This window comes from Lontra canadensis, unplaced genomic scaffold (genome assembly GCF_010015895.1).
Source record: "Lontra canadensis isolate GAN:19392208 unplaced genomic scaffold, GSC_riverotter_1.0 scaffold33, whole genome shotgun sequence".
Classification (NCBI taxonomy): domain Eukaryota; kingdom Metazoa; phylum Chordata; class Mammalia; order Carnivora; family Mustelidae; genus Lontra; species Lontra canadensis.
Window position 1 is genome coordinate 15,524,501 of NW_022631027.1, and position 19,273 is coordinate 15,543,773.

The 19,273-nt window shown below is 33.0% G+C and overlaps 1 protein-coding gene across 4 annotated transcripts in view; it reads right to left on the minus strand.

Annotated features, from left to right (window-relative positions):
• Positions 1 to 19,273, minus strand: part of COL11A1 (collagen type XI alpha 1 chain) — a 200,902-nt gene that overhangs the window by 103,395 nt on the left and 78,234 nt on the right. For all 4 annotated transcript variants that reach the window (XM_032867238.1, XM_032867239.1, XM_032867237.1 and 1 more), the window contains 14 exons: positions 17,870 to 17,932; positions 17,006 to 17,080; positions 15,839 to 15,922; positions 13,665 to 13,721; positions 10,313 to 10,366; positions 7,722 to 7,775; positions 7,550 to 7,603; positions 7,322 to 7,375; positions 6,056 to 6,109; positions 5,901 to 5,945; positions 4,623 to 4,676; positions 3,879 to 3,923; positions 3,576 to 3,629; positions 3,076 to 3,120 (listed from right to left, as the gene is read on the minus strand). In XM_032867238.1, coding sequence (XP_032723129.1) covers positions 3,076 to 3,120; positions 3,576 to 3,629; positions 3,879 to 3,923; positions 4,623 to 4,676; positions 5,901 to 5,945; positions 6,056 to 6,109; positions 7,322 to 7,375; positions 7,550 to 7,603; positions 7,722 to 7,775; positions 10,313 to 10,366; positions 13,665 to 13,721; positions 15,839 to 15,922; positions 17,006 to 17,080; positions 17,870 to 17,932 — 792 coding nt within the window. The remainder of the gene's footprint in view (positions 1 to 3,075; positions 3,121 to 3,575; positions 3,630 to 3,878; positions 3,924 to 4,622; positions 4,677 to 5,900; positions 5,946 to 6,055; positions 6,110 to 7,321; positions 7,376 to 7,549; positions 7,604 to 7,721; positions 7,776 to 10,312; positions 10,367 to 13,664; positions 13,722 to 15,838; positions 15,923 to 17,005; positions 17,081 to 17,869; positions 17,933 to 19,273) is intronic.

Sequence of the window (19,273 nt, forward strand, 5' to 3'; positions counted from 1 at the left end):
AATGAATATCATATTATATTTTTTAGATTTTAATAAAATAATGAAAATTTATTGTGTTTCTATGCATTATGTTAAACAATTTATAGGTAGATAGGTAGGTAGATACACAGTCTTTTTTTTTTTTTAATGGATATATAGTCCATTTTAAGCCTCAAACAATTTCATGAAGTATCATTGTCTAAAGAGTTTGGGTAAATTAGCCAATGTTAATATGTGACAGAGCTTCAGTATAAGTGAACACAGATCCATACCATGCTTCAAAGTCCTTGTCTTTGATATTTACTTTGTGTCTTGTTATTTCATTCTTAATTCATAGAGTTACATAATACTATTTGTTTTCTCTAAAGCAATTAATATATGAGTGATATAAATACTGATATCAATCAAATCATAGAAAATATTCAGTATATTCATGTTATCAAAATGTTAGGATAAAGAATATAGTTGTTTTATCCAATTTAGTTTATTAACACATTTATAAAATATTTTATCACAAATATAATAAAAGCACAGGCTACAATAACTTAGGACAAAAATATAAAAGTTAGGGGAAATTTAAAACATATGACCATACTTATATTTTATTTGTCAGATTAGACCATGGTCCAGTTGGAAACATCATTTACCAAGATTTGGGAGATAAGGCTCTCAAGCCAGAATGAATAGACTACAGTGTATCATAAAGAAAATAAAACTAATATAGATGCAAAATAAAAATATATATGCAATATAAATAGAACATGTTTCTCTCATGTTCTTGAGTTCCTTTCTTTTTTTGATGAAAAGAGACTGTTTTTGAACCCACAAACTGAATACTTTCCGATTGGAAAAAGAAGCTGCTTGGGCTGAAGACAGCTCTTTTCCCACCACAAGTACAGTGAACAAGTTGCTATATTTTATATTTTACAGCTCTTTTCCCACCACAAGTACAGTGAACAAGTTGCTATATTTTATATTTTACCTTTGGCTCAACAAAGGGAATAAAGGTATACTAGTTTACCTTAAAAGCAAATTCCTCTTAGGAATCCAGTGCATGGTAGATAATTTAATAGACATGCTCAAATACAATTTATTAGGAATATAGTAGACTCATGATGAGCTAATCTAAAATATGGTAAAAGATGCCCAAGTTAAAATTTCTGGTCTAAAGTAAGAATTTGAAATCACTTTTGGCACACCTTTGATTCATGGGGCACTTTCCAATAGATCTCTGTACTATATAGGAAATATGCACAAAAAAGTACCTTAAAGATCACTTAAAGTTGATGTTAACTCTCACAAAATAATAACAAGATAAGTAACTCAATTAAAATATTATCAAAGTATTTGAATCAGTATTTTACCAAAGAAGATATAGAAATAGCCAATAAGCACATGAAAAGATGCTCTACATCACTAGTGATTAGGGGAATGCAAACTAATGCCACAATGGGATACCATTTCATGCTGAGAAGAGTGACCATAATTAAGAAGGAAAGCAAACATCCATGAAGATCTGGAGAAACTAGAACTCTCCTACATTGCTAAAAGGAAGGAAAGTGCAAACTTTCTTTTTCTTTTCTTTTCTTTTTCTTTTCCAAAGTGCAACTACTTGGAAAATAGTTTGGAAGCTTCTTCAAATGTTAAGCATTAAATTTACCATATAGCCCAGAAATTCCACTTCTAGGTGCCTACCCAAGAGAAATCAAAATATGTCCACACAAAGACCTATATGCAAATATTCATAGCAGCACTGTTCATAACAGCTCAAAAGAGTAAACAACTCATAAGTCCATCAGCTGCTAAATAAGTAACAAAATGTAGTATATTCCATTAATGGAATGCATTTGGCAATAAAAAGGAGCAAAAGTATTGATGTATGCCACAACATGAGTAAACCTCAAAAACTTTATGCCAAATGAAAGAAGCCAAACACAAAGGTCACATATTATATCCATTTATGTGATTAAATTCATATTTTAAATTCATTCATGTGTTTCATTCATATTAAATGTCCAGGAAAGGGAAATCTACAGAGACAGAAAGCAGATTAGTGGTTGTCTAAATCTGTGGGTTGAACAGAGAGTGCAAATAGACATAAGGTTTCTTTCTGAGGTGGTATAAATATTCTAAGATTTTGACTGTGACTGAGGGTTATGGAAGGGAGGGGAGTGAAGGGTTGGGGTAACTGGGTAATGGGTATTGAGGAGAACACATGTGGTGATGAGCACTGAGAGTTCTATGCAACTAATGAATCATTGAACACTACATCAAAAACTAATGATGTACTACTATATGCTGGCTAATTAAACAAAATAATAAAAAATAAATAAAATAAAAAGATTCATGAAAAAAATTTTATTGTGGCACAATTCTGTAGATTTACTAAAACCTTTTGACAAGTACACAGAATGAGTGAAATTTTACAATGTGAAATTATATCCCAATAAAGCTGCTTATTTAAAAAAAAATAACATGTTCACAGAAATCAATGAACAAGGGGAAAAATTATTAAAAAGAACCAGCTAACAATGTACTGTACCTACAGGGGACAGGAACTATTACTTAAAGAATCCAGCAGAAGAAATCAGGGAGAAAGACATCTCTTTAATTAAAGATTTATTCTTGTTTTGGTCTAGACACTGAGTTATTAACAAGAACATCCTTTGCCATTTATACATGAAAAATGGTGAGAATGATAACTTCACAATTTTCCCTTAATCAGATCTTGCTAGAAACCCTTTGTTGCAGGCGAACCGAATGACATTTTTTTAAATAATGAGAAAGAAAAGGAGAACCAAAATGAAGAGAAAACACTCCATTCATACTAGTGCATTTCTAAAATTAATATAGCTGAGAAAGTCACATTTGGAAGCTATCCAAATGGAACTATGTGAATTTTATCATTTATAGTTCAGAGACGTATGAATGACTTCCCCCCTCCCATGGTACTCTCAAGGTTTTACTCCATATTAATTTCTTATGTGCTGAGCCATCTTGACATCTTATCAAAAACAGAAGGCAGGCTTTGCTTCTGCCTAAGGTTGACAACACAAAATTGGTGACCAGGCATTACAGAACCACAGAGTAACTTACTTTTTCACCAGGAGGACCAATTGGACCTTGTGGACCAGGAAGACCCTATGTTAAAAGAATTTATTTCATATGTCAGGAACTGCATCATAAGAATACATTTTTTAAATAGAAAAATAACCTTCTACTTCCCATGAAATGAGTCCTGAGAATCTATATACATTCCCCACATTTCCCAGAAAGTTTTAGAACACTGTGAGGCATTTTACACAGGCTACCCTTCTGGCAGTGGGACTGTAATACGATCCTAGTCAGAACCCTTCTGCAGGTGTGGCTTTCGTGCTGGCATTTCATGAACACTGAATGACTCATTTCATTCTTGGAAAAAGGGGCCTCTGCAAATTTGCTCAAATTTTTCAAAAAGGGAAAAAAGAATTATCTTCCTACTTTCACGTTGCAAACATTTTTAGCCCTATCCAGGAATGCTGAGGCTGTCAGTGCTCTCATGAAAAGAAACCATCTTACCACAATATCTTAAAGGAGCTGAGGTGGCTTGGACTTACCTGAGGTCCTGGATTCCCTTGTTGACCTGGAGGCCCAGGCTCTCCTTGGGGACCCTGCCAGAGAAAAATAGAGTCTTTAATAGGGTTATTTCACAGAGTTCTTTTTTTTTCTTCTCAATTGAAAAACAGTCCCAAGTCAGTTTTCCCTATGGAGAATCTGGAAAATCTCGTAAATATTAATGCTAGCAGAAACTAATGGACTTAGCAAACTGTTGTACGAAATTTTTTAGATTTAGCAACAAAAGTGGTTTGTTAGTACCTACATTGCAGAAATAAGGTATTTTACAGATGGTTTCTACATACCATGTTTCCTTTTGGTCCTGGGGGGCCATCTACACCTGCAATACCCTTCAATAAAGAAAAAAAATGTATACATATTTACATATATGCAAATATTTTATATAAGTAATTACATTCTTAATATATATGGATATTTATAAATTTAAATGCTACAACAGAAATTTTTTTTTTAATTAACCTAATACTAGGACACCCACTAGCCTAGAGTAACTAAAAATCATTTTAGGATTTAGAGATGAGGAAAAAAGCAAGATCTATACTCTTCTATCCAAGTCCCCATGGTATTCATAACAGCATTTTCCATTGTATGTTGGAAATTTAACATGAAACAGTAAAGTAGATAAACTAAAAAGAAGAGAAAAGAAAGAAGGAGTATGGGGGGAGAATAATCGATTTAACTGATAGGCAGCATCTTAGAATATAACAAAGCAGTAAATACCTTGCTGTCTACTGAAAGCTTTTGTGGTCTTAAGCTTTAAAATGTCTGAAAACAAGCTTTTCCTAGAAAATCTGGAATATTTGGGGGTGCCTGGGTGGCTCAGTGTGTTAAGTATCTGCCTTCGGCTCAGGTCATGATCTCAGGGTCCTGGGATGGAGCTCTGCATTGGGCTCTCTGCTCAGCGGGAAGCCTGCTTCCCGCCCCTCCCTCCCTCGCCTGCCCCTCCGCCTTGTGATCTCTGTCTGTCAAATAAATAAATAAATAAAATCTAGAAAAAAAATTTTTTTAATATTTTCAACAATACATACCGGCTGCCCAGTAGGTCCTGGGGTCCCCCTTGGTCCCAGCAGACCTCGTGGACCCTAGAAGGAAAAAAAAAAAATGTCCTCATAAGAAATGCCCTCAAAATACATTTCTTCATCCAAAGAAATTTTAATGTAATGTTTAGAGTAAAAATACCTCTACATCTTCTATTAACACACTGCCTGTGGTGTTTAAAATACCTTTTTTATATAAGACAAATATCTCATATTTGACTCTCATATCTGACTGATATGATATCTCATATCTGACTGATCCAAAAGTCAGAATGGGTAACAGGGAGTTTTAGCACATACACTGTGTACCTTTGAATCTATAAATTTACATATGAGTCACTTGGAAAATTTTAAAAATGGAAATAGCTTAATATTTTTTGTCACTTTTGTGTCATTTTTTTATTTAAATGGCAACACTGAATCTTATTAAATCTTATTATTCAATCAGATAGACGATACAAATCGAAAAATCCTAATTTACTTGTTTTATATTAGGTAAATTTCTTCTTGAGATAATATTCTTAAAGGGAAAGAAACAAAGAGGTGTTTAAACAAACTACCTATGCGGATAATAGAAATCATTTCCTTAAAAGATTTTTTAAAATTATTATTCTTGAAACATAATCAGTTTCTTCTCTTCTTTTTCCCCCTCCACCATCTGCTCCACCTTCTTTTCCTTCCTTAGAAAAATGAGTATAGTAATTTACTGCCTCTCCTAGTCCCTTGAGCTATTATGCCTTTAAGTTGACAGGCTCTATAATGTGACAAGCTGGGACTGAAATTAAGAGGCCTGGCTCTAGTCTGGTCTTGATTAACTACCTTTGGGTAAACCTTCCCAATTCAGTTTCCTCATTTGTACAATTCAATGGAAAAACAATATAATGTAGCACATTTTATCCTTATATCTGATATATATTAGGCACCTAATTTTTTGTTTCTTCTGGTTGTAAGATCCATTTATCCTAAATATATAAATAAATTCTGGAGTTATTGATGATATTAAAAAATAAAACAAAGAAACAGCAACAAAAACTAGGTAAGATTTTTGGCTGAAAAGATGTTCTATTCCACATTTCTTTCAATTGTCTAAGACTTTTTCTATAACAAAGCTCTAAGCACCTTCTTTGAAATTGTTTTTCCATAACAATTACCTGGCTGGTTAGCTTACATAAGACTGTATTGTCACCTGAGTTTATTATTGACTTTGTAACACCAGTCACTATTCTTCCAAAACAGAGTATTATTTTAAAAAGAAAGGAATTTGCTTACAGCTTCACCTGGAAGACCCCTTGGTCCTATTTCTCCATCTTCTCCCTGTCATTGACAAAATAAATGGGAGGGTAAAACAATTAGACAATGTATCGACTCTGTTCTCTTACATTTTCATTTCAAATATTTACTAAAAGAAATTAAGTTTAATATACCCTCATTCCATCTTCTCCAGGAGGACCAGGAGGACCTTGGGGACCCCGTTCACCCTATTAAATAAATATAAATATGATTAGAAAATGAAATAAAGCAGAATGTTTAAAAGTCTATCCTACAGCTATCCTGCTGAATGTACAGACAATTTAGCAGGAAAATGTATACTTTCTTTGTCCTTCTCAGAACACTGCAGAGATTAATCATAATTTTACTTTATATAGGACTGTGCTAGGAAAAAAAAAAAGTTCCTTCAATTTTAAAAACAAAAAGGTTTGGAAAAAAAATACCTAAAATGATTTTCAGACAATTGTTACAAACTAAATCATGTAGAAAATTATTTTGCTGAAGATTGTTTTAAACAGAGATACACTTCAGTGATTTTAATTTAATTTAAAATTTTTATGCTTCTAAGATTCATAATAAATCAGCACAATTAGAGACAGCTAAATAAATTTTGGATTTTTTAAGAAACAAAATTGAGTATTTCTCTTGACAGGGGGTAGGTATACACTAAATATCTTGCTAGACATCCTTAGCATTCTCTTTTCGTTTTTACTTTTCTTTTAATATTCTGAAGTTTACATAAGGTTTGTCTTATCTTCATTCCTAACTTCTGGAGAAGAAAAATGTGAAGGTCCAAAGTTTTTCTTTGTCTGAGAGACTGCCTCTTTGCTTAATTTCCCACTAAAAATATCCACTGAATTCCTGTTCAGCATGGTGGTTTGTTTACCTTTTGCAAATTATAAGCTCTTGTGCCGGATTGCAAGCCCGTGTTATCACAAGAACTAGCTTGTGGTGCCTCTATCTATGGGCACCATGTAATTTAAGATAATAAAATACAGTGCCCAGTATATTGTTATATTAATGATAGTCTGCCTGAAGTAGATTCTATTAAGAATATTTCTGCAAATGAAATATAAGAGGGAAATTAAGGTGAGTAGCAAAAAATTAGAGGCAAAATTAAATCTCCACACTGTCTTTCTATAAATATAATATTTTCCACATACATGTACATAAAGATTCTACCTGAATTTATATTTGCATGATTAATGTTTAAAAATAATTGAAGAACTTATATTGATATTGCCTGTGTAATTCTATTTATCTTTCTTCAAGTATGTAGTGGATATAATAATGTACTAAATTACTGATGCACAAATATTTAATTTTCTGTTTTTGATTTCTTAGAGTCTGTAGATTGTAAAAAAATTCATAAAATTGCTGTATTATCCCTGTATACAGAATAACAGAATGGTTTATCTTACCCTGTGACCTTTGTCACCTGGCAGACCTGGAAGTCCATCAAATCCCCGATCCCCCTGTGAAATCGTAACAGTCATCATTATCATCATCATCATCACATTCCCACCCTAACTCCCACCCTAATTCTGTGAAATATTTGTTCATATCAAGAAACTCTATTTTAAAATATAAAATTTTTAGGGGTGAACTGACATACAAGATCTGAATATACAAATGTATGAGCTCCTGACCTTTGCCCCAGGTTCTCCTGGCATTCCTCTTCCTCCATCAGCACCTGGACGACCCTGAAAATGCCAAGCACATGACTAAGCAAAAAGGATTCCTCCTGGCACAGAGTAAAAGGAAACAAGATAACTGATAATTTCAGATGCCCTCAAAATACACAATGAAAACCAGTCCTACCCTTTTTCCAGGTTTTCCCGTTGGACCAGGCGGACCTTGAACACCACGGGGGCCCTATATCAAAACATCGCAATTTATTCATTATATGGAATTCTTGATCAATAAACTGAATCACACTGAGAGAGATGATTTTAGAAATTTATAACTTCTTAGCTTTACGTCAATTGTTTTAACTTAAGAAAATTATTTCTTACGTAAAAGCTCAGATAAAACAGAAGAGAATCAATTTTTCTACAAGTCTTCTTGCAAAAAAAGTCATATTATTTTATTAAGTTTACAATTAATTACAATTGATTAATTACAATTAATCAATTATAGTTGATTACAATTAAACAAAAGAAATACGAAGTGATATTTTAACCTTTTAAAAAAATCCTTACTTTATTCTCAGAATCTTAGGGGTTTTTTTTTTTAAGATTATATTTATTTATTAGACAGAAAGATACAGTGAGAGAGGGAACACAGGCAGGGGGAGTGGGAGAGGGAGTAGCAGACTTTCCACTGAACAGGGAGCCCAACGTGGGTCTCGATCCCAGAACCCTGGGATCATGACCCGAGCCAAAGGCAGATGCCTAACAGCTGAGCCACACAGGTGCCCCAGAATCTTAGGGTTTTACATTTCCCTTAACTGAAACACTCCTAACCATCTATCTCATTCCTCTTTTCTTTCCAAACCCTTTTTTCTTCACCTTTCCCTTTATTTTTTGGATATCCTCTTCCACATTCTTTTATTCAATTATCACACGGAATATAATTGCCTTTTTTCATATTTGAATCTCCTATTAAATTGTTAATTCTGTGGTTTTAGACTAAATCAGTCTTTTCTCCATTATACTCCTACAGCTTAGCATAGTGCCTGGTACATATCTCTTTCCATCCTCTACAAAATGCTGGAAGATGATTTGGTGATCCCAGATGCAAATTATTGCCTGGTTCCATGCCATGTCAGATTAAAGGTTAAAGATTCTCAGTATGTTTCTTTCTTTAAGCAAAACGATATAATGTTATGTCAACAAACAATCTTACGTGGGGCTTGATACATACATTTTTTAAAAATAAAATTACACAGCTAATAATAGATCAAATGTAGCTCTGGTATACACATATAGGCCTTTATATTTAATTAACTATATCCTTTTTAAAGTTAAACAGTATGCCTACAATGAGTGTGGTAGCAAATGCAACACACATTTAAAATTGTGAGTAATTTTTATCATCACTGTACAATGCTGATTATAGAAATGTGAAATTAAAGTTGTCTAATAATTAGAGTTTAAAAGAATATAGTCTTTTAGAAAATTATTGTTCTGAGATGACTTTATCCTTTCTCCCAGCTGGAAGGCAAGGGGTGATCCTAATAACACAAATCTTAGTTTTTAATGAAAATGAACCTTCATTTAAAAATAAATATATTTTTACAGGCACCTGGTGACTCTGTTGGTTAAACTTCCAATTCTTGATTTCGGCTCAGGTCATGATCTCATGGTCCTGGGATAGAGCCCTGCACAGAGCTCCACGCTCAGTGCAGAGTCTGCTTGGGATTTTCTCTCTCTCTTTCCTACTGCCCCTCTCCCTGATTGCACACTCTCTCTCTCTCTCTCTCTCTCTCTCTCTCAGATAAAGAAATAAAATCTTATAAATAAATAAATAAATAAATAAATAAATAAATGTATTTTTTAAGTGTCACATTTTGTTTTTCTGATTTCTAGAAAAGTAGACTTCATAATGTGCTTATATTGAATATTTCTACCTACTTACTATTCATTAAAGGAAAAATAATACTTTTAATTTGGTACCATGTAAATCTAAGATCTTTTTAAAATTTTCAGCTCAGATGTTCTCAATTCTCATAATTTCCTCAATTCTACAAAAGGTTTGAAGTCAGCGTCTTTTAAGTATGTTAAATATACTTTCAGGAAGTATATGCTAGATTTACACTCCACAGAAAATATCATGGGTTTGGGGCGCCTGGGTGGCTCAGTGGGTTAAGCCTCTGCCTTTGGCTCAGGTCATGGTCTCAGGATCCTGAGATGGAGCCCGCATTGGCCTTTCTGCTCAGCAGGGAGCCTGCTTCCCCCTCTCTCTCTGCCTGCCTCTCTGCCTACTTGTGATCTCTCTCTCTCTCTGTGTCAAATTAATTAATTAATTAATTAAATCTTAAAAAAACAACAACAACAAAGTAAGGGACACTTTCAGCATCAAATAGTAATTGTGATAGATTAAAACAAATAAATATGTTTAAAAAAAAGAAAATATAATGGGTTTGAGGCAAGGCTATTAAAAAGTACAACCGTAGTAGTTGTGCTCTGCTCTGTACAATCTCAAACCAATTTAATATTCTGAAGGCCTATTACTATCAAGCCTTTTCCATCCTAGCTTATTATCTTCTTTTAATATTGTTTAAATTAATCAAGTTATTGGCAGTCAACTGGCCCTTAGGGATTTTTCAATTAAAGGAGGTGATATGAACTTAAAAGTAATTTAAGTAATTTCTTTACTCATAAAACAGATGGCAGATACTTCAATTACCCTACAGGATAAAATGAAGTCAAAAATAAATAAGTGAAATAGACTATTTTATTTTTTTTTACCTGAGGACCTGGATCACCACTCTCACCTTTGGCACCAGATGAACCAGGCCCCCCCTATAGAGAAAAAGAAAGAATAAAATCATTTAATTGACTAATAATTCCCTAACTACTGTTATCCTACCATTTTCATGTAAAAGAGTCAAACACCATTCAAAACAGGTTTCATCAAATTGGTATAATTTTATTAATTAATACTAATAAAATTTGCAAGCCCTTTGAAATAAATCTCTTCTCAAATTTATTGCATTCCAGTGTGTAAACTATCTTTAAGTCTCTATTTTACACATAACTACACAGAAGCCAATTTCATGAAATCACATTGAAATTTTCTTTATGTGCATGCCATCACAGTACTTAAGACAATACACAGGGCACTATTTATTATACTGTGATGTAGTTCTACATCACAGTATACCTGATTCACATTTTTACTGAATCAGGTATACACTGAATCCATTTATACAGCAAGGACTTGGCAAAATGTTATTGAGTTTACACTCAGAAATTTCCCAGACACTGAATTCTATAGCAATAAAATGTCAAGAACAGATGCTACAACCATCATTATAATTGTCCTGAAATAATGTCAAAGAATTTTTCCCAAAGTGTTTTTTTTATTTCCTACAAGAAAAAGTCCTTATGACAAAAGCCTCTTACAAATGTTTACATAACTCAAAAAGTGCAATAAAAACCTGGCACATTAACCAGAAAAATATAAAATCACTTTATAAAAGTGTTGTTTTAAAAATAAATACTAGGCTGTTGTTCATTCCCTTAAAAAGCTTTAGGATATTAACATTGAACATGGTGATAACAGTTACTTCATACAGAAGAAGTATATGTCGGGTGTTTAAGAAGTTTCTGATATATTTAAATCAATATATATTCAAATAATGGTGTATTGAATCATTATACAAAAAGATCAAAATTGTGCTAAGTCGGGAAATGTTAGCTATCTAGAGCCTCCTGGTGGCTCTAAAGGAAAATAACTATTAATCTGACTCCTAGGAAATACGGAAAGTCAAGTAACCTGAATATTCTAACCTGGAAAATTAAACAGTAATAGCCTTAACGCTCCTAATTAAGAATTCTTGCAACTAAATTTTTTCAAGAGAAAACCTGGGGTTCTATATTAAATTAGATTATTAATCACTGAATTGAACACCTTTATAGGACAATCAATTTGTTTTTAATTAATTTACTGCATTATATTCTCTGTATATAAGCAGTACCTATTCAACAAATTATAATTATTTTGTCCAAACACTTACTCTAAAAATTATCATGCAATAACTGACAGTAACAGAATAGAAAAAATAACCACAGTATTTTCTATGTTTCCTATAGGTTTTATACTGTAAGCCTCTATTTGTCTAGGAAAGCAATCAGAGAAAACAATTAAATGAAGAATTTTTCATTGGAAGAATATTTATGTTTGTATCTTAATATATTAATGTAGACTTTTTTTCTTTTATATAAAATAGTTTTAGACTCTAGGATCAACAGATATCTGAAAGTCTATCATAATTTGAAGTTTTGGAGCAAAGGATAATAGAAGAGAAAATGGTGAAAAGAAGCAAAATGATGTTTTTATCTCAACACCTATTTTTAATACTTAAGTAAGATAAAGGTTCCCATTACAAAGACTTAAGTAGTGAAATCAATTAATCTTGTATCCAATGTATGTACACTGAGAATGTGTATGTGGTTACCAATTTTTTCTCCTTGCCAACACGTTGTGCATGACTGACACTCAGTAATTGCTTGGTGAAAACAGGAACTGCTACTGGAACATGCTTACACTGCTTCTGCTATTCACTACCTGACCCTCTACAAACCCACTAAGGTTTATGCTTGTCAGGATGATATGAAGGAAAATTCCTTTGGAAAATGCAGCTTCAGAGACCCTGGAGTGATATTTATAAATTAAGTAATATATGGCGGTATTTCCCAAACATGCTTAGAATCAGCCTGGTGCACTCATTAAAAATATATTTTGCCACATCAATCCTGAATGACAGAATCTCAAGTTTGGGGCCCCAGGAACTATTTTTAATAAAATATGCAGATAATTCTTCTGTCCCCAGATTTATAAAGCTTTAGCATACTGCTGGCTTTCCTCAGTCATGTGAATTTGAGTTATCACTAACAAACTATTAAATACTGTTTCTTCATTTGTTAAGGAACATAGACTCTTCCATGTTTCTTATTATTTTGCCAGAACATATGTTCTATATGAGCCCATATCATTGAGTATATATACCTGACTGTATAACCTTCAAAATATATAACCTGTACAAATTATAAAGACTGAACTAAGAGAACCAAAAATTTATGTACACTGCATAACAAATCTTTGAATAAAATACATGAAGAAAATTATTGAACATCCTAATTAATAAGATCAGTAAAACATTAAATAATTAGGAGACTATTAGCTTGATTCGAACTTGAATAAAATTATTTTGCTGTGTCTACTAAGTAACTAAAATGTAAGATTTTAATGTTCACAGTAATGCTTTCTATAAACACCACTATTTCCATAAAATACATTGAAAACATATAAAATCATATGAAAGAACAGGAAGAATGGCTTGTTTTTACAGAAAAAGAAATACTTTAAATAGAAATTATTTATTTAATTCTAAAATCAATCAGAGCTGAGGTTGGACTCCTATGATTTTCTTTTCTCTTAAGAAAAAATATGACTTGAAAAGAATCTTTGTGTTTTTTTGTGAATTGCTACATTGCTTAACATTTGGTAAACATTTCAAAGTATTTGAACATATTTTTTAAAAACCACTTGGAAAATATTAGCTTATTAGCAAGGTTGCATGGAAAAATAAAACACTGTCATTTCCCAACAGTTTCCAAAAGAAAAATTAATTTTTCTAATATATGAAGCACTTTGTGGAATACTGAAGGCAAACTCAAGTTTAAGCCAAGTATCCTACTTGCTTCCCAGATTATGGAATAATTTAACTGACCTCAAATACTTTTTTTCCTTGATGAAAATTCTATTTAACATAAGAATTTAATGTCAAATTAAATTTTAATAACTTGGAATATTATGCAATTAAATTACATTTATGATTTGAAAAATTAATAGATATATGACTCAATTATATTTTTTATTGTATTTATTTGATTTGAAAATGCTTCATTGAAACTTTATCAAAACTTACTGAGGACTGGATTGAAATAGACTTTTAAAATGGAAACAAAATCAAGCATAAGTAGGTGTATGTATTCTTTTTTCATCAGCTAGAAATATGAACAATGCTTGGCCAAGCTGCACAAGGAACTACTAATATGTGGATTTAAACATACATTATCTTATTGAGTAACATACCACAGGACCCGGTCTTCCAGTTAGACCCATTGGGCCAGGTGGGCCTCTCAGAGCAATCTAGAAAATAAAGAAGATCAAACTCAGGAATGCTCTCCTGGACAAGCATATTAAACCATTTTATTCACTTGCACAAGCTACCTCTAAGTAACAGATGATCAACACAGGTATAATAGCTACATGCCAGAAAGAGTGCCTGATTACTGAAGAACTGCAAGTTTCTAGAATGACAAATGACCTAAACAAGTATTAATTTTCTTTAAACTGTTGTATCTTGTATACAATCTTGTACCATATATTAATATGATGATATTATAAAGACATATATTCAACAATAAAAGTTAAAATAGATTTTAGTATATCTAATATTTTATAATTTTTCTACTCTGAAGCAAACCTCAGAATAACATATAGACGTCTCTTAAACATGCTGGCACACTTATCATTGAAAATCCTTTTAGAAGTGAACAATTTGAGGTGCTTTAAATAAAAAGATTCTAGTAATAATTTAGGAAAAACTATAACAGTTAAAGCCAGATAGCAAGCAAAATTGACCGGAAAATATGCTAATACACTTCTTTTTACCAAATCCCAAATTTAACATTACAAGACAAATACATTCATTTTGTATAATCATAGGCATGATAGATTGATTACATGCACTATTGATACTGAGTATTAGAAATGTGAAATTAGCAAACTTGAGAAGCTGGAACAAATGGAGTACACAGGATAAATATTTGATAGATGTTAAATTAGTATGGTGAGCTATTTTTTAATATTAGTGATTCCAAAGATGAATATTTAGATTATCAAAACAGATATAAAAAAATAATACTGTAACAGAAATAATATGTAAAATCATATTAGAAAAGTGCATGAGATGCAAACAGTAGTATCTCCAAAGTTCCACTACTGACTCACCATGAGATTTTTGACAATACACTTCTTAATCCTTGAGATTAAATATCTGAAAAATTGGAATTATAATGCTTGCCACCTATTTCCAAATAGGTTAAAAGGTCTAATAAAATGAGGGATTCAATGGCCTCATAAAACATTTAAGCTCAAATAATTACCTTAAATTTGTTGAAAGTAATAGAATTTATAAGATGAGTTGTAGGAATCATTAGCAAATTATTTTAAATACTTTTAGGTAAGTGTTAAGCCAAGGTCTAGTAAACAAATTCTTAAATGTCTGTCTTTATACATGATGGTATAATAACATACCAAATAATGGCATTTTTTCAGATTGACAGATTTAACAAATATGTAAATAAATAGAGTAAATTATACTCTTTACTTATGTTTTCAGATATTTTATACACTCATAAATGTATGATAAACATATAAATGTTAAATTTTATATACTCATAAATTTATCCAAAGTTATCACAGAAATTATTTATATCACCTAGAAAGTGGGTCCATATGCATACCAAATGTAAGCCCTTTATTTCCTTTTTCCTTAAAGAAAAATCCTATACTAGGAATAAAAGTATTATATGACTTTCAACTCTTTCCTAGTCCATTCTTTAGACTTTTTAATTGAGGTGAGTTTAAATATAATTATAGGTCTTATAAGATAGAGATAGTGGAAACTTTCAGCTAATGAACGATTATAAACAATGGATTTTGTATAAACATTAGAGATTATGATTAGAACTTAAATACATATTTGAAGGTTTCTTTCTTATATGAGAATGCTTACAAAAACTTAATTTGCTGGATTATTTGAGCTATCCTGAATAATTTATTAGATTAGCAGGAAAAAAAATATTTCAAACCTTATTCTTTTACTTTTATAAATCATCAATTTCTGTCTTAACAGAAGCTGTATGTGAGCAATAGAGAGTTTTAGGTGTAAATCAGTCAGTACTCTTCAAAAAAAAATTAGAAAATATGTGTTATGGTTTGTGTGTTATTGCCAGAATTATAAATGGCAATACTGCAAGGGTCTGTCATTTAACTTTAATATTCAATTAAAGAAAATATTCTTACTGGAAAAAATGGGTTATAACCTCTGCATTTTTTCTGTCCAAATTCAGTGTACTATCTAGAAGTATTTTGTTTATAATAGTAGCATCTTCCAGATGCAGACACACACACACACACACACACGCACATGCACACACACACACAATCAGCTTATGGGAGTACATCTCATTCTTTCTTACCCTGGCCTGCTGAAGAATTGCCTGGGCCTGAGCTTCCTGAGCAGAGATGGTTGGTCCTTTGGAACTATCACCACCATAACGAAACTAAGGAAAGAGAACATAAAGAAGCTCAAAATTAGCCTTTGTCAAATAGTGCCTTAATTACTGATTAAAAACTATTTACTGAAAATGGCTGGATTTTACAAAAGTACTAGGTCACTTATATGAATCAAGATACTTAGATTTCTTTTTTAAAATTCTTCTGCCCATATTGGAAGTTCTCTGGATCATGTTTATGATCATGTTTATCATTTGGAGAAGAGACTAGAGATTTCCAATTTTAAATTCCATAACCTCTGAAAAATCTGGAATAAGTCATCCTATATTTTTTACCTGTACAAATGCTACCTCCCTCTATTTACTCATTTGTAAAAATTCCAAATATACTCAGTTCAGTGGTGGTTATAGATCAATTGCTATTTTGTTGAGCAAAACTTTTGGAATCTCTATGAATACACTGGAAATCGTCCTTGAGATAAATTCATCTTGTTATTTTTTTGTTAAGTAATAGGAAACTCACCCTCCCAGTATCTTTCCATAAAATTCTAAAATCCTAAAGCTACTTTTTAAATTTTAATTCGAAATGTAGCAGGAGTCAATTTCTTACTGATTACTACTTGAAATTTTATTGCATTTAAACAAATTAAAGTTTTTTTTGTTTGTTTGTTTGTTTTCCCAGAGAACAAGGGCAACTTTAAAAAGCAATCTTATGGTAAAACAATTTTTGAGCAATGAATAATGACAATATATCTTCTTTAAAAAGCATCAACTGTTATCTCTGTGGTGATAAGTAGCATATTAAATTTATGTTAAGTAAAACATGAAATGCATGTTAATCATATGACTCAGGATAAAGCACATGGTTGGAAATATTAAGAACAACCTCTAAGCTTTGCTGTCAAAGTCTAATCAAATAACAAAACCTTAGTTCTGATGCACAGATTGATACTGACCAAATTTTTGCTCTAATAAAATTTCCAGTCATTTCTAAAGTCTGCTTGACTTCAAGTATTTCTACCTCATACAATGGTTTTTAGTTAATTGATCTGTAATACAGTTCAGCAATATTTTTCAACAATAAGATGATGAAGTATTAAATTATCTTTATAGCAATAAGAAAACCCATACCGGTAACATTAACATGGTACCAGGAGGACCAGGCAGACCATCAGCCCCTGGTAAGCCAGGACGTCCTGGGGGACCCTAGGAAAGTAAATCATCAAAATTAATAAATAAATTAAAGAGCCAAATTTATTAGAAATAGAATAGCATTTAATAAAATTAGTACACATTAACTAATCTGCATTTGTTTTCCCCTCCTTGGTTCATCTCCTTTCAGTATGTACCTAGAAAGGGTTTTTGTTTTTGTTTTTAAGTGCTGAGCATGGAGCCCAATGTGGGGCTTGAGATCAAGACCTGAGCTGAGATCAAGAGTTGGAGGCTTAACTGACTGAGCCACCCAGGTGCCCTGAAAGGGTTGTTTTTCATTGCACTAGTTTTACAGGATTTTAATAATGCACAGAGTTATTGGCTACTCAAGGATGGAGGAAAAACAGGGAGAGATTTTTAAAGAGTTTGGACTGACTTAAGACAAGTGGTCTATTTTACCATGCGACCTAGGACATGCTTTTCAAATTAGAATTCAGGATTATTAACTCAGTCTATCAGAATCCAACTAAATACTGATCAGAGTTCATGGAAAACCTGTCTCAACTGAGACTAAAGAACTGAATCTAACGTAGCAGGTTCATCTCAATGTGGAAATTTGTTGAAAATAAAAGTTTTCTTACTAATTATAACATAGGTAAATGCACAGTCTTCATCCTCACTGCTAAAATTATAGTTAGAAAAGTTAACCAAAATGTTAGACAATGAACTCACAGGTTTCTCTGTCTTTCCAGTGAGAAGGATAACATGTTAAGCTTGTAGAATATTTTATAATTATTTTAATCTATCTTATTATTTTTTTTAATAAAAAATCTCTTCACTCACCCTCTCTCCAGGGTCACCAGGAGGTCCAGTGGGGCCCTGTAGACCGGGGGGACCCATAAGACCCTACAAAGAAATAAACCATCATCTGAGTCAGTTCTTATTATCATTCAGGCAAATTCATCCTACCAAAATCAAGAGTTCATTTTATATTTCATAAATATACACTTGTCACCCAAACAATTGCCCTATTTACCTTCCTATGAAAAGACAACATATAGGAACCACTCTGTCACTAACTCAGCGATTCCTCTATGAAGCTGCTCTCAGGGTTGAAGCAGACATTCCAAGGAAAAACAGGAAAGGAGACTATGCCAATATAAAGTCCCTGAAGTAGAAGTTGGTTCCCAATTCTTAATGAAGAAATGTTATACTCAGACAATTAGACCTCAGAAATGTGATAGCAAAGTTGAAATGCAGAAATTGTTTAGCTTGGAGGCATTTTTACATTTTCCTTTATGGATAAAAAGTATTTAAAGTCATCAGCATAACATATCTATTTCAGATGACAAGAACTTAATTAATTCCACAAAAGACCGTGATTTCTCACAAAGTCAAATCAGTACAACTACCTGAGAATAAAGACACACTGAGTGACATCAGCCTCACTAGGAAGTGACAACGGAAACTGATAATCACTCCATTCAGAAGCACAGATAAAGCAGCTACTGTCTACTTAGAATTCTCAACTCCATCTATTGAGGTATACCTATACTTCTTTAAAAAAAACAAAGATGACTTTTTTCCACTATCATAACTTTCAGATGAAACTTGAAAATTTTAAGGGCCTGGTTGGCCAGAGGGAGCCATTTCATTGTGGGCTTGGGTTGACCCTGCCCCTCCTGGAGGAACTTGCTTGCAGGACCCGGATATGGGGGCGGGCCAGCCGGATAGAGACATCCAATCAGTGGGGTGCGCATATATTTGCTGTGGTGAGTTGAAATTCAATTGGTCACCCTTACTGCCGACCTAGCATGACTGTGCAGTTTACCCTGTGTATTGCAATTTCATTGGCCAGCCGGGCTCAACCACCTCTATAAAGCTTAGTCTGTGAGGCAGGGAAGTAGTAGTGATAGCGTCAAGGTTGTTGGGAGCCGCATCGTGGGGGGGCGGAGTCAGGATCCTCAGGAGCAGCGTCATTGGGAGTGTCAGGATCATCAGGGTAGTCATCGGGAGCGTCATGAGCCTCTCCCGGGAGCCGCCTCACTGGGGAGCGGTGCGGCCAGGTAGGAGGTTGTCCTGGGGTAGGAGGTTGTCGTCCGGTGGGGGGGGGGGGGGGGGGGGTAGGGGGAGTCGTCAGGTAAGGGAAGTAGTCCGGGTCCGACGACCAGGACACTGACCCCGACTACTTCCCTTACCTGACGACTCCATCCCAGGACCCTGAGATCATGACCTGAGCCGAAGGCA